The 27,325-nt window shown below is 35.6% G+C and overlaps 1 protein-coding gene across 1 annotated transcript in view; it reads right to left on the bottom strand.

The window, feature by feature from the left end:
* Nucleotides 1-488: 488 nt before the first annotated feature.
* Nucleotides 489-27,325, bottom strand: part of LOC126852015 (uncharacterized) — a 577,582-nt gene continuing 550,745 nt past the window's right edge. Inside the window, exons 5-7 of the mRNA XM_050596475.1 lie at nucleotides 12,553-12,642; nucleotides 1,362-1,449; nucleotides 489-910 (exon numbers count right to left, since the gene is read on the bottom strand). Coding sequence (XP_050452432.1) covers nucleotides 1,370-1,449; nucleotides 12,553-12,642 — 170 coding nt within the window. The 3' untranslated portion in view covers nucleotides 489-910; nucleotides 1,362-1,369. The remainder of the gene's footprint in view (nucleotides 911-1,361; nucleotides 1,450-12,552; nucleotides 12,643-27,325) is intronic.

Below are 27,325 nucleotides of genomic sequence, written 5' to 3'. Positions count from 1 at the left end.
CTCAGCCTAAGTGGCCGACGACATCCCGAAAATAAAACCTCCGTGCCTCTCCGAGGCACAACAAAAAAGATTAGAAGTCACGAAATTAAATATTAAGAAATTAAAATAAGGAATATAACACAAGGAAAATCAGATTAAAAAAGATTGAATAAACAAATAAATCTCAAAAATATAAAGCAAGAAATATGCAGCTATGATCACCATACTCTTCACAACTTATTCTCTTAACTCTTCATAATTAATTAGTACTTAAAGTTGATCGCGAAATGAACTTACACTTGCTCATTATTATTGCTTGCTCATTATTATTGTTTAAAATTTCTCATTATTCTCGCTTTTGCTCCTTATTAAATATCAGTAATTAACGTATTGCCCAATATTGGAACTGTACCAAATTTTTTAACTTCTCTAATCTGTCCAATGTATCCTTAAAAAGATAGTGTATGATAATTGCAGAACACTGTATATATACAAAGCATCAACTTTATTGTAATAAAATGCACAACATACATAATTAATGCATATTATAATACAGTAGTAGAATAGTGGAATTTTGAAATGACGCACCTCGAAAGAGCGCACAACATCCCTTTCATACACAGCATACATAATTAATGCATATTATAGTACAGTAGTAGAATTTCGAAATGGCGCATCACGAAAGGACACACAACATCCCTTTTATACAGACTACTCCTCGAGTAGCGTGTTTAAGAGTAATAACTTAATCACGCAGCGCGTAGATCCATAAACACAATGTCCTCTCCCGGCAGTGTACGTTCATGTAAGTCGGGATTCCACAATACGTAGAGGCTCTGCAAGCTTTGGCGAACTATATTAAGTCATCCGCGCCACGCGTGGAACTGGGATAGCTCGCTACTGCTTGCAGCTGACAGTTCATGGCTTCTTCCTGTTAAGAGTTGATAAATAAGCGAGTTTAAGGGCTTATCGAAATCTTTTTTTGTTCGTTATTTGTTTTGAACTAAAGATTACGAAACTATGCGAGTCACAAACGAGTTAATGCATCATGAAACCTATGCGGTTAGTCATAATTCGTTGCTTGCTAATTCGTGGGGTTAATTTATTGACAAACCTGAAGCCTTATCAATAAATTTGCTAATCAATTTGCAGTTTTTTGCCACGGAAAAGTGGCAATTTTATTGGCTATACATTTCTCGGATCGAGATCTTGGATCAAATTTTAGCATTATGGATACAAGGTTTGAGCAAGCCACGAGTCGTGACAACTTATAAATCACATGAAAATGGGAATAACCTCATTATAGCATGTCAAAGTTCCGTAGAGTGCGCTATTTTGAAAGGGAGGCAGTAAGGTTCTGTATATACATATATTAAACTTACCAATCATGTTATTGATGAAGCGCATTGAAAATTGCTAATTGTAAAAATAATAATGGAAGAATAATTGACACGTAGCCAGCAGAGTTATCTGAAATCAAATAAAGTTATTTATTAAAACTCATTTTATATAATAATTGTTTAAACATAGCAAACATATACATTACACGCTTATATATATTGTTTTTTAATTATATGATAGTGATTTTTAATTACATTATTTCAGAGAGTATGAATATAAAATACAAAGTAAAAGAAAAATATTATATAAATATTATATAAATATTATATAAATATTATATAAAATATTATATAACTTGTTCAAATCTTCCCAGATAACCAAGCGTGATTAATCACATTATATTACATTACAATATCATATTATAATACTTATATATTGCATTATTGCAGTATCATATTATAGTATTATTATAGTAGAGCAAACCAATGCACTGTGTGTGTTCTTATATATCTATTGTACATTTGTTAACATCGAAGAATGCGTTATTGAGTGCAGCAACGTAAGAAGTTATACAAGTAATCAATTAAAATTTCAAGAGCAAACGATTAGCTATACTGGTACATTATGCCATCAATAACATGACAATAATTGATAGTTTGTTGTTTTATCTAAAGCATCATGATAACAACATGACAGCAATACAAATATAATGATTCCCATTTGTTGTCGCGTATATTTCCACAAGCAATGAAGTTTTTTAATTGTAGTTCATCAAAAAAGTATATGATAACATCGGCCTACATAGGGGAAAATCGCCGATATCGTACCGACTCTTAAATAGTACTATTTCTATTTTATTAATCTATATTTTCTTCTTCTTTTTTATTAGTTTAGGGGTGTTGCCTGTTCATTCCAATATCACTGCCCAGGTTCCTTCTGGGATGATGATGTCCAAGATTGCATCTATAGTTTCAGTGGTCGTCTCGGCGGCTTTCTGCTTTGCGGTATCTCATTTTCAGCTATTTTCGCTAGTATGTTTAGGTCCATGCGTTCCACATGCGCACTCCATTCACGGCGTCTCGCTCTCATCCATCGCACAACATCTTACACCTCTATGACTACATCTCTCTCGGATCTCCGCGCTTCTCAATCTGTCATTCAATGTTACTCCCATTATGGATTTTAGCATTCTCAATTTGGTGGTTCTTGTTATTTGTTTGGAGTTTTCCGCCCTCGTTTCTATCGCATATGTTAATATCGAGCACACATGTTTTATATATCCTGACTTTGTTCTCTGTTGATATGAATTTATTTTCCCTATATGATGTCCCTAAGGTAGCCTGATGTGAGTGAGGCTCTGTTAGCTTGTAATTTTACTTCCTTGGTTATGTCTCTGCTGCTGAAGATATTGACACCCAGGTTAAAGGATACCTGCTCTATCAGCTGGTCATTAATTGCCAATTTGCATTGTATCGATTTTTTTAATATGACTATCGATTTTGTTTTTGGTATTGAAATTTTCATGTTGTATTTCTCGACTTCTTGGCTTGTAAAGTATTCCTTATAAGTTGTCTTCATCTCTTGCCATCAGTACCGCATCGTCAGCATAACTGATCTATTTTCACCTCCGTACTTCCAAGCCAGAAGCCCTCACCCGCTATTTTGATGCTTTCTATTAATTTGTCCACTGTCAGGTTGAAGAAAGCAAGACTTAGATTGTTTCCCTGATGCCACTGAAATCTCCTCGGTTCCGTAGTCCGTTTTGATTTTCATGATGTTCTCTGTGCTCAGTTCTTTAATCAGCTTCATTATTTTTGTGTCTACCTGATTCTCATCTAGTATATTTAGTACGTCAGTTAATTGTATTCTGTTGAATGTTTGTGTTAGATCGACGAAGCATAGGTAGGCCGGCTTGTTGAATTCAATGGTTTTCTCGATGATTTGTTGGATAAATGTTGCGTCTATGGTGGATCTGTTGTTTCTCAGAGATGGGGATTTGGTCGGGTAATGTGTTTTGTTATTATCTTGGTCATGCATTTTAGCATAGCACTTAGTAATACTTAATAATACTATTCCCCTAGTTTTGGGGTTCCTTTTTGTCTTCTTTTTTAAATATTGGGACGGTAATGCTGGATTTTCATGTCTTCGGTATTCTTCCTGTGTCATAAATTTTCTTTAATTGTTATTTGTTGGAATAGTGACTCTCCCCCGTACTTGATGAATTTGTTAGTTATTTCATCCGCACCAAATGCTTTCTTGTTCTTCAGCTTGAGGGTGATTCTCTTTATTATCTCCATGTCTTCTTTATGTCTAGTGTGGATCTTGATTCTGCGTTTCCATCTCCTTCCTCGTTCTCGTCGTCCCCGTCAGATGTCGTTTGCACAGCGTAAAGTTCTCTGAAGTGTGCTGTCCATGCGTCTGGATCGATCTTGACTGTTATGTATTCGTTTACTGATTTTTTCTTGCTTTAAACATCTTCCTTATCTTTCTTTGGCCACCGTATATGTCTTGGTCTATTGATCTCGAAAATCTTTCCCAGTACTCTCTCTTTATCTGGTCTATTCTTGAATGTTTTATTTCTGATGCTTATATATTTTCTGCGTTCTTCCTCCGTTTTGCTGCTTCTAAGTGCTAGATATGTTTGCCTTTCTTTCGCAGCGAATTCTTTCACTTTTCTCGTGAACTACGGCTTGTTGCTGATTCTGTATCGATTTACTTTTTTTTTGCCTATCTTTCTGTCGATTTCAGGATGTTGATCGCGATTTTGTGCTATCTCTGTGTCGTCTTCTAGGAGGTTATGGTTGCTGTATATCTTTTCTCTCAATCTCATTTGGTACAAATATTTGTTGCTGTTCTCAAGCGATTCCATATTAAATTTCTCTGTAATCTGTGATGTTTTTTTCCTGTGTTGGAATATTTTCATGCTGAATTTGTCCAGGACTAGATTGTGATCGCTTGCCACATTTGCCAATGATAGGACTCTCACAGGATCTGTGACGGTTGTATGCTATAGTTTGTAATGATGTAGTCTATTATAGATTCTTGATCTTTGGTACTGTTGAATGTTGTTTTATGCTGTTTCTTGTGGTTGAAGAAGAGTTGAGATGTTTCAATCTCGTTTTTCACGAAAACTTAATGTGATAGACTGTTTTGACTTACGGATTTGGATGCAGTACATAAAAACTATAAGAAACTATTCGTTTTTTTAGATCGCAAAATCATGTAGACTTGTGTAATATGAGATTGTTATACGCTCACGAAAAAGAGACAGCTCTGATTAAATATATTAAAGTTCATTTGCTTACCGCGCTATCTATCCCATTTTTTCACGACAGTAAAGCCTGCGAAACATTTAACAGTAACGTAGAAAAATATATATTTTCCTATTATTATATTCGTTATTATTTATTTATTTTCTGATACAATCCCAAGGGATTACACAAGGGATCTTGAATTAATTGTTCGGAAATGAATAAATTAATATCAGAATGAAAGAAAATCGGTTTTTTTACATCGGTTTTTTACATCGGTACTTGAAATATAAAATAGAAATCTAATTTTTATATAAATAAAATTTTGAGTTTTATGAATTAAATTGCTTAAACTTTAATTATTATTTATTTAATAAGAAGTGTCATTAAAAAGACATTTGTAAAAAAGACGGAATAATTTAAAATGTATTAGTTTACATAACATTTGTTCATAAAAATTGTCAATGTGCCGTTAATCATAAATGACAAATTGATGATAACAAATTGTCGTCCAATTGCTGCAAATATTTGTTGAACGCTGATTTGCTGCTAGCAAATCGGTATTAACATGTTGTCATCAATTTGTAGTTTTTATAATTAGAATTCATGTGAGTTTAACACAACAAACGCAATACTTAGTCCTTAGTTTTTTTTTTAAATTAGCTACTTCACAATAATTATTGGCCGCATAATAGCAACCTTATGGACAGTTGGCAATCGAGATTATTTTCCAAATTATAACAAGTAAAAAGAATGTTGAATAATCTTCGTGCTGCAATGCACATCTTAAAAGTGACTAATTTGCTTTTATTGAGAAGCATTAGATGTTGTTCAAATAATTTTCAAAATTTGTTGCATTTTTTACTTACTCGTGGACATTATTGGTTTATTTAACATATAAAATTATAAATTTCTTAAAAACAAAAATCTAATAGATTTAAGTCGAAACGTTTCACAGATCCCAGTAGGCTAATTTTTTAATTTTTATTAACGATGTATTGATATTATATTATTGTAAAAATATTATTACAAATATATTATATGTACATATAATTTTAATAATAATAATATATTGGTAAACTGATTCATACTAATAAGTAACTTTTACCTATTTTATATATATATATATATATATATATATATATATATATATATATATCAAGCGACACGGTAGCGTTGCGACGCCAAGAACATAAGAAAAATACTTTCTAGCTTGTGAAGTTTGTCTATGTATAGGGGCGCGGCGCTACCATAGCTTTATCCGGAATTTTAGGTCTTGTAAACTTTCAATTAAAATATTTAAGAACTAAAGCTTTAATCAAAAATCTAACGGCACTTTTATTATAAAATGTAGATACAAGCTTTCGATTGCGACCAGTTCGAATAAGATTGGTGCAGTCAACCTTGAGAAATAATGATCGCATATGAAAATTGTGATATTTTTCGTTTTTCATCAGTTTCAGATCTCACATACGTATGTTCGCACGCACACATGCAAAGCCATTTTGTCTCTCAAGGCGCGTTTGCAGCGCTCATGTATGATTATTGGCTTGATGTGCAAATACGACTTGAAAAACAATTTATATGTGCATATGTGTATGATATGTATCAAGCGACGCGGTTGGCAGTAGTATAGCGACGCCAGATAAAGAGCGGAAGAAAGAAAGAGAGTGTAGGGGGGAGAGAGAGAGAGAGAGAGAGAGAGAGAGAGAGTGAGGTTCCAACATTCGCTGGTACCACCGTTTTGCCGCGCGCGTAGTATCGCGTTACAGTAAGACGTCTCTTCTCGGCGCGCGCTTGTGCAAGACGCGGATTTACCGATATTTTTAAATTAATTGCTTTACAATTATTACCAAAACTGCAAAATGATAAAGGGTTTTCTTACTTAGTTTAACCAAAAGTGATCACCCTTTTTTACTTTTTAAATTAAAAGAAATATATCGTAACAATTATACGAGTTTTGATCAGTATCCGTTATTTTTTTGGCATCGTATATCAAATTAAATAATTCAAATTGAACTGTTGCATGTGCATGCACGAACGTACACATACAGCAGAGTTTGAAGTCAATAAGCACTACGGGAGTGATGAATCGTGGAATCCTTATCTCTGCTGTGCACATATAAGATCACATAAAAGATATAAGAACACATAAAAAACGTCAATCTGACCAAGCAATCTTCGCATAGTACACTTTGGATAATACTAATATCGACGGTATTTGAACTTTTTTATTATTCCATATTTGGGAAAATATTTAACTAACAAATTTATTGTAATGTTTTGAAAGATCTCGATGTCAACTACAAGAATATCGAATAAAAAAGAGGGTTTACCATTTCAGATTTTAAAATTGACCTTAAGATATGCTATATAAGTGGATTCAAGGTCACTGTCTAATGCATTTGTTAAAATCGTACATCTTTTTTATGTAACAAAATCTTTTCAAATGCCTTGTTTTTGATATTTTACCGTTTCCATACTTTTCCTCTATCTTATGTATTATTATGTTTAGATTTGAGGAAGGATGAGTCAGTGAAGGAGCGCAACAACTGTCTTTTATTTCTTTTATGTCTCATATAAACAGTTCTTAATTTTTAATTTAACTTTTAATTAATTTTTTAATTCACAGTTGAATTATATGTGTTTGAGAATGCGGCGAGAACTTTTACGTGAGATTATACCACAGGTTTTTTGTTTAATATAATTTAATTACCAATTAAATTATTCTACAAACATTAAATCAGTCCGTAATAAATCTGATCCATGTTAATTTGCCGAATTTAATTATAACTTTGTTTCAGAAAATACGAAAACTGTGACATATCGGTAACAGAGGATTTCGAGCGACTACAAAAATGTTTTATATCCTACTTCTTTTTATCAGTTCCGGCTTTTTAAAAAGTTCGTCCACATGCAAAAGCACTTTCTCACATCCGAAGTGCGCGGACAGAAACCTTCCAGAAAATTGGAAGCTGATTCAGTAAATCGGCGTTCGCCTTGTATTATTCGCGCGTATAAGTGCTGATAATTGGGCGCCCGTGTCATCAAGCGCCGGTGTAAAATCCGCGCTTTTCGTGCATGAAATAAATGGCGCATCGCGCTACATTACAATTTTAGAATACTTGGCGTAAGTCCGAACAATATGTCTTTGCCTAAACTCTTTTAACTTTTTTTGTTTACATCTATTTTTTCTTCCATTCCAATATTATAAAAAGAGCATCCCATTTATAGCACTTTTTTCACTTGTTATTTTGCTGTGCCTGAGCGCATAAAATCTCAGCTCTCTCATTCATAAAATATAATTGCTTCTGCTTCCTGTTTAAAAATTATTATAGCCTCGACATTTTTGACATTAGGATTTTCGTCTTAAAATGTTTTAAGGAATCTGCCATTAAAAAGAAGTCCGGTAGTTTAGGGACATTCTGTATAAACACATTTTTACTCATTTATACATTTTTATTTTTATTTTACTTTTCTTGCTTTATTAATTATACATTGTAACATAGTCAGAATTTAAAATTTTAACATTAGTGTTTTCTTCGAATTAATTTGAAAGATGTCCTCCGCATTTTTGTAACATCCGCGATGATATAAACACACACGTTAAAAATTTACTAATCAGTTTGTAACAAAATAAATATACAGGCTAAGATATTTAAAACAGGCCACTTGAATAACTCTTTCATTTTGAATAATAGAAGAAAAAAACACTTCAAACAAAACTTTTTTATTTTTACATTCGAAGATGACATAATTTTGATTGTAGATTGAGAGATATATAAGAATATTTCTTAGTCATCAACTATTTTTTTCATTTACGTATACTTCATATACTTACGTATACTTCACATATACATCATCGTATACTTTCTGTATTAAGCTAAAATGCTCAATAGAGTATTTTAGCTTAATACAGAAAGTATACGATGATGTATCATTAAAGCCTATAAATCTCACTTACGTGAAGAAAAATAATTTATTTTAATAAAGAGATCAAATTTCTTTAACTTATTGTTTTGGATACATAGTGCTACTGCAGTTCAAAATTACTTAAAGCATTGATGCATGCTCTAAAGCAGGATTTCTTAAACTATAGTATGCGTAGCACTGGTGATACGCCGAAGCCTCCCAAGGTGGTACACGAGTTACGACGAGGATCGCCTACTTTTTGTGTGTAATAAATCAATTAAACCCATAGAATGTTTTTTTGCGCATATTCTAACATTCCTTAAGCTAATAGCATACACATGCTACACTAGAGTATTTATCTTAATTTTAATTGATGGTACGTGTCTGTTTATGCAGATTTGAGTGGTATGCGAAAAATAAAGTTTGAGAACTCCTGCTCTAAAGCAATTAGTTATGGATAATATTGTATTTCGAATTTCATTCATTTGTATCTTTATTAGAATATATTTTTCTTATATATGCCCTTTTATATCTTGCTTAGGAGACTTCCGTTTCCGTGTTGGAGAGTGAGTGAGCGTATTTTTGTAGCGGTGTGGAATAGCATAATTGTATGTGAGATAAGATTGTATGTAAGAGCAAAGCGTGAGTGTGTAGCGAAAAAGAGAGAGTGTTAAGGGTGTGGTAGTGGAGGAGAGATAGGAGAGCATAGATTTAGCAGATAGTGACAGGTAGAAAAAGCAAAGCAGCGAGGTTAAAAAGGGAAAAAGTAAAGCAAGAAGGAGATAGAAATAAGAAGTAGTGTGAAGTAAGGAAAAGATTAGAGAGGGCACTAACGATAGGAACTAGGTAAAGCACAGAATAGATAGAAGATGGAGGAAAATCACGGAAAGGATAGGAGAGGAAGTACGAGAGACATAGATGATTTATTAAGAAGGAAAAGGAGGTTACTAGAAGAGGGAAAGAAAGAGGTCATGAGGGAGGAGGATAGAGAGGTTTTTAAAAGGAGTAAGAGGACAACCAGATCGCCGATATCGGTATTAAAGGTGGGGGAAGGAGGGATGTATAGGGATGAGGGAGGGGATGAAGAAGGGAAATGAGAGTTAAGAGATGAAATAAAGGTGGATGGTGGAGAGGAAATATGGAATCGGAGGGAATGGAATAATGATGTTGGAGATAGAGAATTGAGAGAGGAGCTGAGGATGAAGGAGAGGAATTGGGAAGAAGAAAAAAGGGGGATAATAAATAGGAGGAATGGAGAAAGAGAGGGAATGGATGGAAAGGAAGGATAAAGAGAGGAGAGGAGAGGGGGGAATGGAGTGGAGAGGATGGAGGAAGATGAGGGTATGAGAGAAAAGGAGGATTATGAAAGGTGAAGAAAGGAAGGAAAGAGATAGGTGGAAATAAAAGATATAGAAAGGAATGGGAGGTGGAATAGGAAGGAGGAGAGGATAGGGAAGGATGGATATGGGGTGGAGAATGGAGGAAGTGGGGAGAAAAGGAGTGGATGGAAACAAGGATGGAGAATAGGAAGGGAAAGAGAGGAAACTAAATGGAGGGATAAGGACAGGATAGAGTGGCAAAGGAAGAGGAAATGGATAAGAAGAGGAAAGGAGGAGAGGAGGAGAATGGAGGAATGAAATGAAGTGGAATGGACAAGAGAGTGGAATGAAGATGAGAAGGAAGAAAGGAGAATAAGGAAAGGGACAGATGAAAGGAGAATAGAGGAGAAGGGAGGAAGATGGAAGAGGAAACAGGAGGTGAAAGGAAGGAAGAGGAGAGGAAGGAGGGAAGGAAGGGAGGTGGAGAGGAGGAAAGAAGAGAGGAAATAATAGAAATAGAAATAATTAAAATAGGATATGAAACGTAGTAGAAGTGGACAAAGATAAAGGCGGAGAAGATATTTGGAAGGAGATAGAAGGATGGAATCAGGAAACCATGGAGGAAAAGGTGGAGGATAGAGATAAGTTACCAGAAGGATATATATGGAGAATGCAGGCTGCGAAGAGGAGAAGAAAAAAAGGAAGAGCGAGAGGAGGTATAATCATGGGGATTAGGAAAGAAATGAGGGAAAAGTTACAGGAAGATATAGAAGAGAGGGAAGACATCATGGTAGATGGAATAAAATGTGGGAGGGAAGTATGGAGGATGGTAGGAGATGGAATAAAGAGATGGTGGAATGGATGGACCATAATGGAGGATGTTGATGGACAAGAACGGGAAAGGAGGGAGGAAGAGCAGAATGGCAGGAGGGGGAAGGAGAGGGTGAGGTGAGACTGTCGATAGATAGCTTAATAAACGCGGAAGGAAAAGAATTACTAGAATATATTGCGGAGAGAGGTTGGATTATTCTAAATGAGGGGGTAAAGGGAGATGAGAGGGAAGTGGACGTACTCTGGAGGAAGGGGAGAGTCAATAATTGACTACGAGTTAATATGGTAAGAATCAAAGAAGGAGATAGTAAGGCTATGAAGGAAATGGAATGTAAGTGTAGATAAATAAATATGAATTATTGTTTGTCCAAATATAAATTACAATGTATGGGTGTATGTGTGTGTGCGGTGTGTACGCTTGCGGTGCGGGCGAATGCCAGTACGGGATATAATTCGTAGCTGGTGTAGTATAAAGCGGTGTGCGCATGTGTGGGCGTGTGTGCGCGCGTGTGTGTGTGTGTGTGTGTGTGTGTGTGTAGCACGTTTGTTAGGCGCGTGTAATGAGTTCGGATGCACGCCTAGGATGCACCTGAGAATGGCGCGGTTATGTGTTGCTTCGGATCGCGGTGCGCGAGATTCGATATATGCGATATGGGCGATCGATAGGTGGTGTCACCCGTCGGATCGACGATTTGATGGCACTCAGCAGTGTCCTCGCGAGGGGCGGATGCCTCGTGGCTGGCGAATCGAGTGCTTTCTAATTCAGCGCGTCGGGCGGTCTTACGGCCTTCGGTGCGCGGTTTCGGCCGCCGTAAAAATGGCGAGTTTCAGCCGGCGGAATGACTCGCGGAATATTTTGAGATAGTCCGGGATCGGCGGGAGCGGTTCGCGGTTGGATAGGAGCGTCCGGCAGATGGGAATATCCGTAGGTGGCGGGTAAATTCCTATCGCTAGAAATATTGCCGGACGAACGGAGATTTGTTTGGAACCGCTTTGCTGCGGGATACTGGGAAGGCCCAGCAGAGGCGAAGTACTCCAAACCTCGATCTCGTTTTCAAACGTGCGGGTTTTTCAGGAGCATCTTACCGACTTCAGAGACAACGGAAAAGATTCTGTTTTTTTAACGCATTGAGAGCGCTTATTTATACCCGGTGTCGGCGGTTTCGCGTCGGCGCGATAATTGTTTATTATAACAATTCGATTGAGCCCGTTTGCGACTCGTGAATATTCGGAAACGGTCGGAGCGGTTTCGCAAGCGCGCGACTCGTGCTCCGGTACGGTGTGCTTACACAGGTGGCATAAATACAAATATAAATAAATATAAATGTTCGCTCATTGGTTTTACACAATGGGGCGCATAACGCCTTCGTTCTATGGTCCCGAGACTGTTGGGCGGCAGTATATTATACGCGCGCTTTTGCCCTTCGGCCCGACCGATGATCGTCGGGCGGCGGTATCTGGTTGGTGGACGGCCGGGTAACGATGTACGCATCGTTACAATAAATTAATAAATTTAATTATAAATTAAAAATTGAAGTTAAATTTAAATAAAATTTTTTTGTAAGGATATCCGTCTTATACACATGAAGACAAGAATGCTTTTATATATATCGGAGTATATATGCATTTTTATTATAGATGTCTTTATATATATTTAAATTCATGTGTTAAAGCATTTCTCTTGAGTGTATATAATATTATCACTTTTAGTTTCTTCAGAAATTTTATGCACTTTCATGTTTATTACAATTTGAATACATGTATCATATTTTAATTTTTTGTGACATTTAATACACTCCGCATTAATATCTTTTGGTTGCATATAATATTCCCAAATCCATGTTTAGATATTTGCTATTTTTCACTTATTACAATATATATTAAAAATATATAATAAAAAAAAAACATTTTTCTCTTACCATCGTTATTACATCCTGATTTGTCTAAGGCCTGGATCTCCATTTTACGATGCAGCTTCGTTGTAGTAGTTGATGTAGTAGTAAACATTCCTGCATAACAAAAATATTATATATCATATCTATTAATACAACGCAAATAATTTTATCAATGAGTGATAAATGGTATTATTAACGTCTCAACAAACTATAAATTTAATAACTAAGAAATTATAGGCTTTCATGTAAAACATAAATTTAAATTTCTTTGGCTAATAAGAGCCGGACACAAATGATAATGCGTTTAAAGAAAAATCAATTTTTTTTTATACTGAATATTTGTGCACAGGGCATAAATTTTTCTTGAGGCAATGCCTAACATAAGTAATAAATCATATAAAAAATTAACATTTAGAACCATAATTAAACGCAGTTCCTATAGTAAGTATGTGCAATATTATGAGCTGTTGTATCGCGAATTATACTGTGGATTATTATGAGCACTTGTGTATGGAGAGTATATTATTTTACTTTCAACAACTTAGATCATTGCATGCGGAAGAAATACAAACATCCTAAAAAGATCCAACCATGCTGTGACCGTTTGCCATCGAATACTTCGCATCAGTAAGAATTTCGTATAAGACAAAATTATGCTCTCAGAATCTCTTGGAGAAATTCTTTGTGCATTAAACTAAGTTTTATTCATGACCGCCTAATCAGCCAAATGATCGGCAACGGTGGCAAAAAACTTGAGGATCATATCCTTTAGACGAGAAAACATAAATTGACCAATATGTTATGATTTCCTTTTTTGTATATCATAATGATGATCTTTCAGAATAGGACTGCTTCGAATCGGTAACAAGTGTTAAAAAATGCCATAAAGAGCTATATTTTAAGATCCGCTCCGTAGAGATTATGACAAGTGATATTGAAAAAATAAGATTATAAGAATTTCAATATTTTCCTATCTCGAAGTTCAGCCTAAAAAAATTTTTTTTACTTATAACTTTTCTGATTTATAAAGAGCACCATCGTTATTTTAAATGGATACTTATATTTTTTTCTGTATATTTATGTAATAAAAATCAATAGAGATTAAAACCGTATTCAGTAAAAAATTGCTACTATATATCGTTTACGAAATGATTGGCATCTTAAGTATTAAAGTAAAACTGGATTGTAAGCATATTTGAATTTTGGTTCGAATCGAAGAGATCGAAAAAAATAAACAAACTAATTTTTTTATGAAACATTTATTAATACATAAATTGCTCGAAATTTTAACCATCATGTTCAATGAAAGTAGAATTTTTCTTTATATCAACACAAACGAGCGTTCACTAGTTTTTCAGCAATTTTCAATGTATATTAAGCTAATAATATGAGGCAATATTTATTAGAACCTCTTTTGAGAATAAAAAAAATTGAAATTTTTCGCCATTCTGCTGGGAACACTCGAATTAATTATTTATTTATGTTTTGAGCGCTTTTATTGTTATATTAAGTGTCTATTGCTGAGGCGAATAATACAAGAGAAGTCCTCTTCACTCCCATGCAATGGAGCGGACTTCTATAAATGATAAGGCATAAATTTGTTGGATTAGATTTATTTGATGACTAGATACAGAATTATGTTTTGATTTTTTTACTGTGTTTGCTTAGGCTTGTGCTGCTATGAGTCTGCTGCGTAGCGGAATACCTGACGGTATATTACTACGCGGTGAATTATGCTTCTTTACCTATGGGATGTTGAGTTGGGATGCTTTACATCCGTGAATGTAGTCCTGGAGAAAGTCGTTTAGTTTGTGGAGTTGTCTCCGTCGCTCCCGAAAAATGAATGTTTGCTGCGTGGCCTTCATTGATTCTCCAATGTGTCTGTTACATGGAGTGCTTGACGTACGCTGTCCATTGGTTCAAGTACCGTGACAGATTAGTGTATAGAACCAACTTCAAATTCTAGATATAATTCCTAGTGACGAAAAAGAAAAGCTGTATTTTGCGCATCGTACTTCGATTTTTGTGGTTTGACGATGCTCAAAGTGCCGATGGTGGCTTCGAGAACACTTGATGTGCTAATAGTGATTTCGAGGACGCTCGCTAGTAGCTGCGATGAAGGCCTCTATGACGTGGATGATGGTGCATACTCGGAAGATGTTATAATTGCAAGGATTCCTCCTGGCTTCTGGAGTCGCGACTCTTCTTCAGTTCCATTGCATACGTTTATATATCTGATCTTATATGCTGATCGGATTTCTCTTACTGGCGCGACTTGCATAGATCACCGCATTATGGTAGGCACGCGAGGCTGCCACAAGTTTGGGGTCTTAAGCGCATGATAATTGCCATAAGCTCGCACGTGTTAGGCGTGTGACAGTTGTTCTTATGGAGTACTCTGTATTCAGCTAATCTATCAGTTGGTGCTTTTGTGCGTGCAGTTTGCCTGCAAGCATTTTAGTGGCAGTGATTATTTTTCCACTACATTGTTATCAATTGTAATAGACATTTTCTTAAGTAAAAAAAGAACTTGTAATACACAATAATTTATCTCGTCATTACTTAGACATAAACCAGGTTTAGTTGAGTATGTATGTATGTATATCTTTATTGTTCTCCTATGGGGACAATTATACAACTTCTTACTCAATATACAATATCTCATGTCATTACCCGACCTGGCGCTATGCGACCTTATAACTAGTTTCCCTCTCTCCCCTTCCTTGTCTTGTCACTCTTTCTCATTCTTTTCCCCTTCTTCCCTTTCCCCCTCCCCCTTTTTTTTCTATTGATTGCCTCTCGCTGCCCTTTCATCCCTCTCTTCTATTCTCTTCTCTTTTCTTTCTCATCCGTCCTATTCTTCATTCCTTTCCTTTCATTTCCACTTCTTTCTTTCTTTTCCACCTTATCTTCCTTTCCTCCATCGTCAGGTCTTCATCCACTCCGATTTTCCATCTTCTAATTTCAAATTTTCTCTCTAGCAATTCCCTCTTATCCTTCCCCTTCCTTCATTTCCACTATTAATACTATACTTCCTCTTTCCCCGGCTTTTTCCAATATTCTTATAATATTCGCCTTTCTAAGATCTTTTTTATCACATTCATTACCATTTCTCTTCTCTTTTCTGCATCCTCTTCTTTTACTTCTCTCCAAATAATATTCCTCCTTCTTCTATCTCTTTTCTCTCGTTCTTTCCAATCTCTTTTTTCATCCTCCATTTTCTTCTCCTTGTCCAATCTTTTATTGTCTTCTTCTACCTTCTTTCTTCTTTATTTTCTCTCCTTCAATTCTCTTCCTTTTTCTATCCACCGCTCTTCTTCTCTTCCATCCTTCATTCTTTTCTCTTCCCATTTGCTCATCTCTTCTCTTATTTTATTCCCCTTCTCCTTGTTCCATTCCTCTCTCTTCCCTGTTTGCGTCTCTTTTCTCTCTTCCTCTCTTCTATTTGTCTCTCTTTTCTCTCCTGTCCTCTTCCAGATTCCTTCTTTCTTCTCTCTTTCTTTCCTATTGTCTTTATCCTCTCTCAATATCTCCTTTCTCATTTCATTCCACTTCTTTTCCTTCTCTTTCCTTCCTCTCCTTTTCCTTCTTCTCTTTCCTTCCTCCTTTTCCTCTTCCTCCATTTTCCTCTCTCTCATTTTCTTCCTCCTTCTTCTTTCCTCTCCTCCTTCTTCTCTCATCTTCCTGTTTCTCTTCCTTTCTCTTTCCTCTCTTTCCATCCATCTTTCCTCTCTTCCTCCTTTCCTCATCTCCTTTCATCTTTCTTCTCTCTTTTCCTTCCACTCTCATTCTTTCCTCCATCTCTCTTCTCCTATTTCCTCTTCCTCTTCTTTCTTTTCCATTCCCTCTGTCTTCTTTTCATTTTCGACTAACCTTTTTCATAGCCTTTTCTTTTTCTCCTTCTTCTCTCTCCTCTCTCCTCGTTTCCATTCGGTCTCTTTTCTTCGCGGTCTTTCTTCCTTTTCCTTCTTCGTTCTCTACTTCCTTTCTCCTCTTCTATTCCTTCATCTTCTATTCTGCACCTTCGATCGCTTTCTACGTCTTTTCTGTCATCCTTACTCTTACTACGTCTCTACCCACTGATTCACGTTTTCGTATCGACATTCTATCAAAATTCATGTGCTCTATCCTTGCTCGATTCCATTTCCCGGCTCTTTCTATCCACTCCTATCTTTCTTCAGTGCTACGCCCTGCCTTCTCTGACTTATCGGTCTAGCCTTTCCGCCTTTCTCTTTCCTTTCCTTCTATCCCTGTCCACTCTCTCCATTTCTCACTTTTGTTTTTCTAATCTCTATTCGATCCTTGTCTCTTTATTTTCTTTTAACTTCTTAATCCTGCCTTCCATTTAATTCCTTTCAATCACTATTGCTCCTTTCTCGCTGCTCTTTGTCCTCTTTCATCTTACTCCTTTTTTCTTATCTCCACCTCAATTATATCATGTTTTCCTTCGAGCACATGTATTCTTTTTCTGTCCACTTATCGTTCGGAAACGGGAGTCTAATTGAGTCAATGATTTGGTTAAATTTTATAATCGAAAAAAAGTGGAAAATATGTAAAACTATTGGAAAAATTCTCTACACACAAATGTTGAGAGGACACTACAAAGAACATAGATCATTAATATCATTAATATGATTGTAGATATTTGAAAAAGACTCGTCGTAAGAATTCGCTGTTTTTTTCTATGGAATTTATTATCCATAACTCTTATTTTCTGCCACGTATTTTAAATTTGAAAATTTTATTCAAGAAAATATTCTTTTTTCTTTTTTTGAAAAAGATTTTAGCTTTAGTATCCGTGTACCAACGAAAGCTGTCCATGGAAGAGAAGTGTATAAACTTGAGAAAAGCAGCTTTTCTTAATCTAGCCAATTTTTTACATTTACAGTTCCACTAGGGAGCTGTGGGAGTCAATTTAAACTTGACTTGAGATGTAAATAAGTAAATTTGAGCAGGTCTGGTGATGATATTGGAACGTATAGTATCTTCTATAATCGGCATAAATATATTGTGGTTTACTGACTTTCCGATGTCGAGTAGTGTGTGTCGAGGTTGTTGTGTATCTTGTGGGCTGTAAGAAGTAGAGTGAGGAGTGAAAGAGGAGTGAGTGTGTTGGTGTGGAAGCGTGTGAGAGAGAACGCAGAGAGGTGAAGGGTAAAACTGGAGGCGAGGTGTAAGGGCGGATATCGCATAAAGCGATGTGGACAGTATCGAGGTTCGATCAGTCAGGTATCCGCAGAAGCATCGAAGCAGGTCGTCAGGAAAGTAAACAGAGTCAACATAGAAGACGCAAAGAGATCGCCTGGTCCTTACGCGTACAAGTAGAAGTGGTCAGAATGAGGAAGAAGTCGGTCGAGAAAGGCGATGCACAAAGGCGTCAGGATCAAACAGGTCGGATCGGATCGAAAAGTCCGTTCAGAAATCCATCAGAGATCATCATCGAGCTAGATCGATCGAGATAAATAAAGGATCCGGAAGCGTCAGAAGTCGGCGTCGAAATCAAAGATCCGAGGATCAAACTTCGGATCCGATCAAGATAAAGATCCGCATCCTCGGGATCCGGCACTTCTCTGTCGGCGCATATCAATCAGCATCGGCAAATCGGCGGATCAGAACAGATCATCGAGAGATCAAAATCCGTCGTCGGCATCAAATCGGCGTTAGTCAAAAATCGAGAAATCCCGCGCTTTTTGAATCATAATCAAATATTCATCACTGTCGATCGCAGATCATCGCGCATCGGCGTCGGCGTTCATCGCTCTCATTGCTCGTGCCAAATCGAGATATCGATCTTCAGTCGTTCATCCAGGCGCTTTGCATCGATCAAGATCAATCGGCAAATCGTCAGATCTCAGCGCATCATCGATGATCGAGGAATCGAGATCAGGCAAAAATCTCGAGCATCAACGACTCGTCGAATCAAATCGATAAATCTTCGGGTATCGTCAAAGAGCTCGCGAATCATCGTTGAAAGATCAGAAATGAAATCGGATCGTCATGTCCTCACTTCGTTAGATCCGGATCGGACGGATCAGAATAAAGATTATCGGAAAATCAAATCGCAAAACAGAGAAGGAATCGGGCAGGATGTGTCCAAAGTCAGAAGAGGAAAGTAGCTCAAAGGAATTCTAAAGCTCGTCGTAATCGAAATCGGTCGATCGTCGAAATCTCGAAGAATCGAAATAACTCCGGCGTCGATCAGTCAGGCATCCGGAACGAATGGTCGAGGATTCAAAAGATCGTGAAGGAATCGGCTCATCAAAACAAAGGGTCGAGAAAGAGTCAAGGATCATCAGATCTCTCAGGAAGGAAGGTTATAGATCGTTCAGGCATAAGTGGACTAATTATGGATGCTGAAAGAGGATAGAGGGAATGGACGTGCCAGAAGTAAATAGTTAGTTACGATTATGATGGGGACAAAGAGTAAAGGATGAGTAAGCGAAGGTGGAGAATAAAGGATATCGACGAATCATCAATCGATCGCAGGATAAAGGCGACGGCTCGCGTCAGAAATCAAAGGAAAATCAGACGCAAAATACGAAATCGTCAGTAAATGATCGAGTAAATCAGACGAGCATAAAAGCATCCGAATCGAAAGATGGAATAGAATCAAAATGGTCGGATCATCAAAGTCTCCGGCGCTCGGATCGGACATAAAGATCGAAAAGGCAAAGGATCAGCTCCAGCCATCTCAGCATCAGCGTCGAAAATCAAAATCGCAGTCGAGTTCGGGAGATCATCGTCAGAGGCGTCGTTTCAAAATCATCGGCGTCGAGATCAGATCCAAGAATTCGAGAGTAAGTCGCATCGTAGTCAGAGCACAGTAAGGTGGATCGATGAAGAGATGGATCCTCAAATTAGGAATAGAGATCAGATCAGCGTCCGGAGAGGATCAAGGATCATCGCGGTAGGTCTGGATGGAATCCCGGCGGAGGTGTGGAAATATGGAGGAGAGGGCCTAGAGGAATGGGTATGGAGAATATGCAATAGGGTTTGGAGGGGAGAAGGATGGATAGATGAGTGGAGTGAGGGGGCAATTGTGCCGATATTAAAAAAGGGGAGGGGGAGAGGGTGAAAGAGTATAGGGGGGTGTCGTTGACTTCGACGCTCTATAAGGTGTATGCTTCGGTGCTGGCAAGTAGACTAAGTGAGGAGGTGGAGAAGAAGGGTTTGGTACCGCAGAATCAGACTGGGTTTAGGAAAGGGTTAGGAACAATGGACAACATATTCATACTGAACTATTTAGTGAATAGACAGCTAGGGAAGAAAAAAGGGAAACTAGTGGCATTTTTTATAGATTTAAAAGCAGCGTTTGACTCGGTAGATAGGAGGAAATTGGTGGAAGCGATGAGAGAGAGGGGGATGAGGGAAGGGCTGGTCAGAAGGAGCGAGGATATTCTAAGGGAGACTAGGAACAGAGTGAGAAAGGGAAAGGATTTAGGAACAGGTTTTTGGACAGGGAGAGGAGTAAGGCAGAGATGCCCACTGAGCCTTCACCTGTTCAATTTGGTAACGGCGGATTTGGAGGAGGTAATGAGAAGAGGAGGATGGGGAGGGGTCAATTTAGGGGGATGAAGATTTTTACCTTGGCATACGCGGATGATGTGGTTTTGATTGCGGAGGAGGAGGACGGGATGAGAAGTATGATTGGAAGGTTAGAGGGCTATCTGGAAAAGAAGGGGTTGGAGCTAAATATAGGAAAGTAAAAAATATTAAGGTTTAGAAAAGGAGGAGGGAGAGAAAGGATGGTAAACTGGAGGTGGAAGGGGAAGATGATAGAGGAGGTAAAAGAATTCGCTTATCTGGGGTATATAATGCAGAGGAATGAAGGACAAGAGGCGCAGATAAGAGATAAGGTCAAAGAAGGGTCAGCTATAAAGTCAAATGCTCAGAGATCGGCAGTCCGGTTAGTCGAAGCGTCGCTGTCATGATAATCGTCGTTTCGTATCAGAAATGTCGAGTCGTGAGGAAATGAAAGAGGATGGAAGAACTATCAATAAAGTCGGCAGATAAAGGAAAATCCAGCATCGAGATTAAGTCATCCGGCGTCATCGATCTATAAATCGACATAAATCGTGCAGTAGTCGATACGAAGTCGATTCAGATTAATAAAGGATCAAAGCGCTAATCGGCAGATCGGCAGGTCAAAGTCATCAATCTCGGCATCAAAAGTCGGATCAATCGATGGTCGAGGCATCGTCATCCGGTCTCCGTCCGGTCGAGAATCGAATCAAAGATCATCGGCGTCGAATCCATCTCGGTCCTCGGCAGAAATCATCAGGCTATCGAATCTCACTCAAAGTCGGCGAGAGATCGGAAAATCACGAAATCATCGGAAAATCGTCAAAGACTCAAAATCATTCCTCGAAAAATCAGCTCGATCAAAATCGATCAGAAATCGATCCGATCCGAATCGATCGGCGATCAATAAGAGATCCGATCACTCATCAGGTCAGATCGTCATCGACTCGAAGTCATCCGTCAGAATCCGATCTCCGCATCAGATCCGGATCGAATGGATGTAAGATGGCGGTAAGATAGTGGTAAGTGTTCAATGTAAGAGATTGTAACCCCAAGGAGAGTCAATAAATTTATATCTATCTATCTATATTGTGTTTTACTTGCGATTACAATAAATAAAACGTGATAAACTAAAATTTTAAAAATGGGACACAAGAACAGCTTCAATTAAAATTACTTTAATTTCATAGAAAATAAGCTCAACACTATTTATTTAATTGTTCCTTATTTAACAAATCGTTCTAAATTATCCAAATGAATTTGATATAGTGCAAGTTTGAGCGGTATTCTTTAACAGTGAATCAGCAAAATAAAAAATACTGCGGAAACAGTTGGTTTTTTAGCGAGAATGTTCGCGGATGGACGGTACAATGGGAAATTCGACTCAGTTTCGTCACATATGAGACGAAAAAACAAATGTTTTACGTCTGTGACATATATGCAATTGAATTACACTTAAATAATTATCATTATGTTTTTATTATCTAGGCACTTCGTAAAAAATTTAAAAGCAATAGAACTTTCTCTTTTAGAGTGATTCAACGAACCATTAAAAAATCCAAGAAAGTAAATAATTGTTATAAATTAAATAAATCATGATATGAACGCAAAATTGTATTGCGATTTTTCTATAAATATTGCATAGTGGTATTAATTGCGCGGTATCAAACATATTCCTTTTCTGGATATCTATAGAGTTATTAGAAACTATTTCTTTACAACTTGGAACGCAAAGCATTAAAGCGCGTCTAGCTTCATTCCTATTAAATTTTTATTATTTATTCTATCCGTTGTATGGAATCGCAAGCGATTGAAAGAATGGCCGATTAATTCCATCTTTATGGGAGAATGATCGGCGCTATCCTTCAAGTCGTTAAGAACTTCCCAATGAGAAGAAATAGAAAAAGGATAATTTGTAATAAAAAGATCAGTTGTCGAACCCTGCAAATATTAGTCGCAAATCGAGTAATAAATCCACCATTAAGAATATTAAAATTATGATCCATACACACATCTAAAATCAACTTGCCATCATGAGAGCTTCCCCATATTATTATGAGTCATCAAAATCATCTCCTTAGGAATTTCTATTGAAAATGAGAAAGAAAGAGCTGCCATTTATGAAAAGATAGAGATATTTGAGGGGGTCTATATACTGACAATATTTCAAAAAATTTGTAATTAATCGTAACCTTGCTCCTACAAATTTTTAATTTACTATTCGCATTATAGAGTTAAGAATCTGGTATTTAATGACGTTTTTTATCAAAATTGCTACTCCATCACTTCGACAATTGTTCCTGTCGGATCTGACAATATCTAAGATTCTAAAGGGTTTTCTGAAAACAAATTTCAGTCACATCTTAAATAAAATCATGACATCTCATTATTTTTAGATTTTAGCTCCAGTATAAAATATTAATACGCATAACTATTACGCAAAATGTGATATAAAGGATATATTTTATTTTAACAAGTCAATGGATTTAAATTTAATTAAAAATTCAAAAAGTTGAAAAAGTTGGATTGAAGAGATGCTTGCTGCTTTTGGGCAAGGTTTCCAAAAGGCCATGAACAGACGTAAAATAATACTATAATATATATTGAAGGTTCAAACCTAAAATCAAAACGTTCAATAAACAAGATATACAAGGAAAATATTTTGCACTACAATAACCGCGCTAGACTCTTATTAAGCTAATTTTTAACTATATATTAAAGTTCAAGAAATTTAGAAAAATCTAAAGATGATAAATCAGAGATGGGAGGAAAATTTGTATATGTAAGCATTTCCCCTCCTGTTTTAAATGTTGCAATAGCCGCAAAATTGTCTTTAGCAGAAGTAGAAGGAAGATTAAATAGATTATTAGATTGCAACTTATATGAAGCAAAAAAGTTTGATAAGTTGCGTGACGGAATCTTCAACTGTGTATTTTTTTTCTCTATTGCATCAAAAGATTGGCCAACAATAGATGAACCATGAATAATAATTTTCCTATGCAATATTGTAATTAATGTTTTGTAAGGTCATTAATTTTGTTGTTTTCTTTTTCACAATAATTTCGGAACATTCCCTCGACGAGGAGATTGTCCTTACAGTTAATGCAACACAGAGCATTCAAATATAAGTTCGCTTCATTATGCTTGTCCGAATCACATGCCAAGCACTTAGTAGAGTTTGTACAAAACTTTGTTGAGTAGTTTAATCATCCATAATTAAACATTGTTTAATATTTGAAACTATTATTATGCCCTTGCAAGCTGAGATCCGTTGTATTTGATGTGTAGAAAGATGTAAGAATATCGATATGAAGCGATATGTAAGTGGAGAATCATCTTCAAGTTCGTCATCATGGTTTGTTGATAAACAACGTCTTGAGAGAAGAGTCACCATCTTAATCTGGACGGATGTGATTCCGTGCGGACATTTATTATTTATGTTTACTGAAATTTATTGTTCTGTTTCGTGTAGTTCTCAGTTATTATAAAGTTTCCTTCGTTCTTTAAAAGAGTATTTTTTTACGGTGCGGTACGTGAGTGCCGATAATGTCGTGCGTATTTCAATATATATCGAATAAGACCCGCTGGTAAAACCGCGCAATAATATCAATGGCACCATATTAAGATATGTTTTCCAGCGAAAAATATGACGAGTCTTGGAACTCCACGTATTTGACTTCACCAACTACATGTCTTTTGACTTTTATGCGGTAGATGTCTTTTTTATCGAAAATTAAATTGGCGTTATTATTTTTAGTTCTCTTTCCAAAGTTCATTGTTAAAAACATCAGAAGGTATATCTTTTATGATAACTTTACTGATACACAAAAAATCAAGGATTATAAATTAAATACTTGGATTTATGAATTAGCAACAGCATTGTTTGAGTCACTTTTATTGCTAAATATAATCGACTATTTCTTTTTACTGATGTTCAATCAAAGAAAAATTAATACCCTGCTGGACAGTGACCTTGTCACTCCAATGTCTACAGGCGGCTTTGATGAGAGATTTACGTTATAAATTTCTTTTTATGTTATGATAGCTTTGTAAGGTTCAGGATCAGATTTAACATACTTCAATGCCTTATTAAAATCCTCTAAAGATATGGGAGTGGAAGTAGAAATCGGTACATTCATAGTGGACATTAATTTCTTGTTAATCTGTGCTATTGGTTGATACACAACTTTCGCAATTTTTTTCAACACAAAGTTCGATTTATTACTAATAGCAGATTTTTTCTTAACGCCGATCATTTTAGAATTTTTCAGATTCAGACCTAGTTTCTTCTTGAAAAATAGACCTGACTTTAATAATGAATTATTTGGAGCTGCTGATTTTTCCTCCATATATTCCTTGTCCGATTCGCATTCATCACAAAGATTCATCATTTGCCATGTAGCGAAAGAGGGTTGATTTATGCTCGATTTGAGTGATTACTACCACTAGCGAAATAAAATTATGACTAAAACAAATCCATAAAAGGTTAAGCTAAATAACACACACGTAAACGCAACTATGCAAAGAATAACGAATAACGATGAATAACTTTTCTATTTTCTTTTTAATACTCTGATAAAAAAATCACACATCAAACAAGCTTCCAAAATGTAAATACAAAACAGATAATGCATAATGCGCCACATAGAGGTAAACAAACTAAAAGAATTATTAAATATTATTTTTTGTAATATTTTTGAATTATTGTTATAAAGTTTCTGATAAATTATTAATTACATGTTTCTGTAACTTCTAACAATATTACTTTACAATTTGCAAGATTTTATCATTGCTGCAATAATTGCTGCATAATTGAAATATTTCGTGCTGTATAAATATAGGGATCTACATGATATGTACTTTTGGTAATTAAATAATTTGTGGATTCAAATAACTAACTCTTTTAATGTTTATTAGTTAAAATTTATTATATTATTATTAATTAACTTGATAAAAATATTAGGATACAATTACAATATAATTCGTTTTTAAATGGTTAATTTTAAATGGTGGAAAAGATAGACAGATAACAATCTAAAGAAACAATAAAATTGATGTTGATTCATACACCGTCTTGTATCGTGGAGAGTTTAGATGCTTTTTAAAGCTATCTTCTGATTAGCCGTCTCGTGCATATACTCCTCCTTGAACACGTTAATCTCTGATCAGTACGCAAAAGTAATAAAAATAGATTGTTTGCTCCGAGAACCGAGGTAGGTTTTAAGGATTGATTCCTTTTGTTCCTCAGTTATATTTTGAATGTCTTCTGGAATTATTCACACTATTCTCCAAGAATGCTAGTTTAAGTCAATAGATATGTCTACCGGCTGTCTTTTGAAGATTATCCTGAAAATAAAATCTGAATTTCTATTAAGAATTTTAAACAGACTTTCATAGTTAGTTAGTCAAGTGGTTTTTTTGGTGCTATCAACGCATACGTGAGTACTCGTATATAGCGTCTTATGAATAAATGATTTTCTTTTTCAGTGGTGTGCTGTGGGTTTTGATTTGACTTCTTACATGTATTGTCTCAGTCTGTTAAGAAAGATTTGTGGTTTAATTGGAGTTTCTTTTTTAGTGAAATTTTCCTCTGGCAATCTAAGTTATTCCAAAAATTATTTCTGATGCGGATGCTTGAATATCTTCTTCTTGTGCGCAATCCGAGAAGAACTATTGATAGTATTTCGTACCAATCCCTGGTATTGTGACGCTTGATAGCGGTTTTAAGAGATCTGTACCATCTTTCTATGCTGTTAGACTGGAGATGATAAACTGTTGTGCATATTTTTCTTTTATTGATAATTTTGACCACTGATTCAAAAAGTTGAGATGCAAATTGAGCGCCTCTATCGCGAGACTTTCTCTAAAGCGAGGTTCAACGCAAACTTGTGTCTAATTTTTTGATAGTAGAGCTTCCCCCCGCGTAGGGGGAACAGGACATACTGCCTCTACGCATATACTTTTTAATGTGAAATAAGATTCCATATGGATTTCACAACTTTCCACTTTATATTTACCAAAAAATTATATAAACAACATTTATCAATACAAAGATTTGAATTGCACCTCGATTTGTGTGGAAAGTGAAAAAGTCTAAGGAGTTTCGTTCTTGGAAATGTAAACAGACATTTTTTTCATCTGCTTTACATAAATGCAACGTAAATAAACTTTATTTTTCTTTATTTTATAACAGAAAATGCATTAAAACTGTAAAACTTTAAAATCGCATATCTTGAAAATTATTGGTTAAAATTTTTTTTTACTATTTCCCGTGTTCCTCATCAAAAATGCCTTCAGAAACGATCCTTCAAATAGGAGGCCGCAGTTATCATAATAACCCCTAGACGATATATGTATATATAAATGTATATATTTATAATCATGTATATATTTATAAACCAGCAAACTTTTTCCTAAAGCAAAAATATTTAGAATTTTATATACATTATACATTAAAATAATTTAGTTATTTTGCCAAAACACACACACACACACACACACACACACGCACGCACGCACGCACGCACATATATTTAATAATATAAACTGACGAAAATATCTACGATCTTCCTTTTCAGTTTGTAAATTAATGAATAGCTATGATAATATTGATTTTTTTTTAATGTAAAGAATACATATAGCACATGTACCATTTAGACATATTTTTTAATACAAAATAACAAGATAAAAGTTACGTATTTTATATATACATGTATATATATTTTATAAAATAAATATTTGTAAAATCTAAAAAAAAACACAGACTTGCGCAAACACATGTATCGCTGCTATGACTGTTTTTATGTTTGAAAATAAAAAACGGACTGAAGTTAATAATTAAATACAATAAATAAATGTGTTTGTAAAAGCTATTATGTTCTTTTACCATTTGTATAAAAAAATGCTTTTTAACAATAACATTTTACTGTTTCTTCAGCAAACGTACTTTCTAGATTTATTATTATTATTATTATTATTATTTATTTGTTTTTGTTATCTGACAATCGAGACTTGCCCAAAAATTAAAATTTTTACACTTCTTATTTTATCTCTTTGAAAATAATTATAATGAACTAATATGATTTTTACAGTTGAAATAATATCAAAGACGAATAATTTGAATAACTTTTAATGAAACATATACAAGCCCTAAGACTCTTATAAAAAATTTTAGAATTTTTTGATTCTGACGAATCGCAGAAAGCGAGAATGAGAAAAAATAACGTAGAGAACAATAGAGATATAGAAATAGAGATGTTTATATCTTTTACAGATT

This window comes from Cataglyphis hispanica, chromosome 9 (genome assembly GCF_021464435.1).
Source record: "Cataglyphis hispanica isolate Lineage 1 chromosome 9, ULB_Chis1_1.0, whole genome shotgun sequence".
In the NCBI taxonomy this organism is placed as follows: Eukaryota; Metazoa; Arthropoda; class Insecta; order Hymenoptera; family Formicidae; genus Cataglyphis; species Cataglyphis hispanica.
This window is presented reverse-complemented; position numbering and strand designations above follow the sequence as displayed.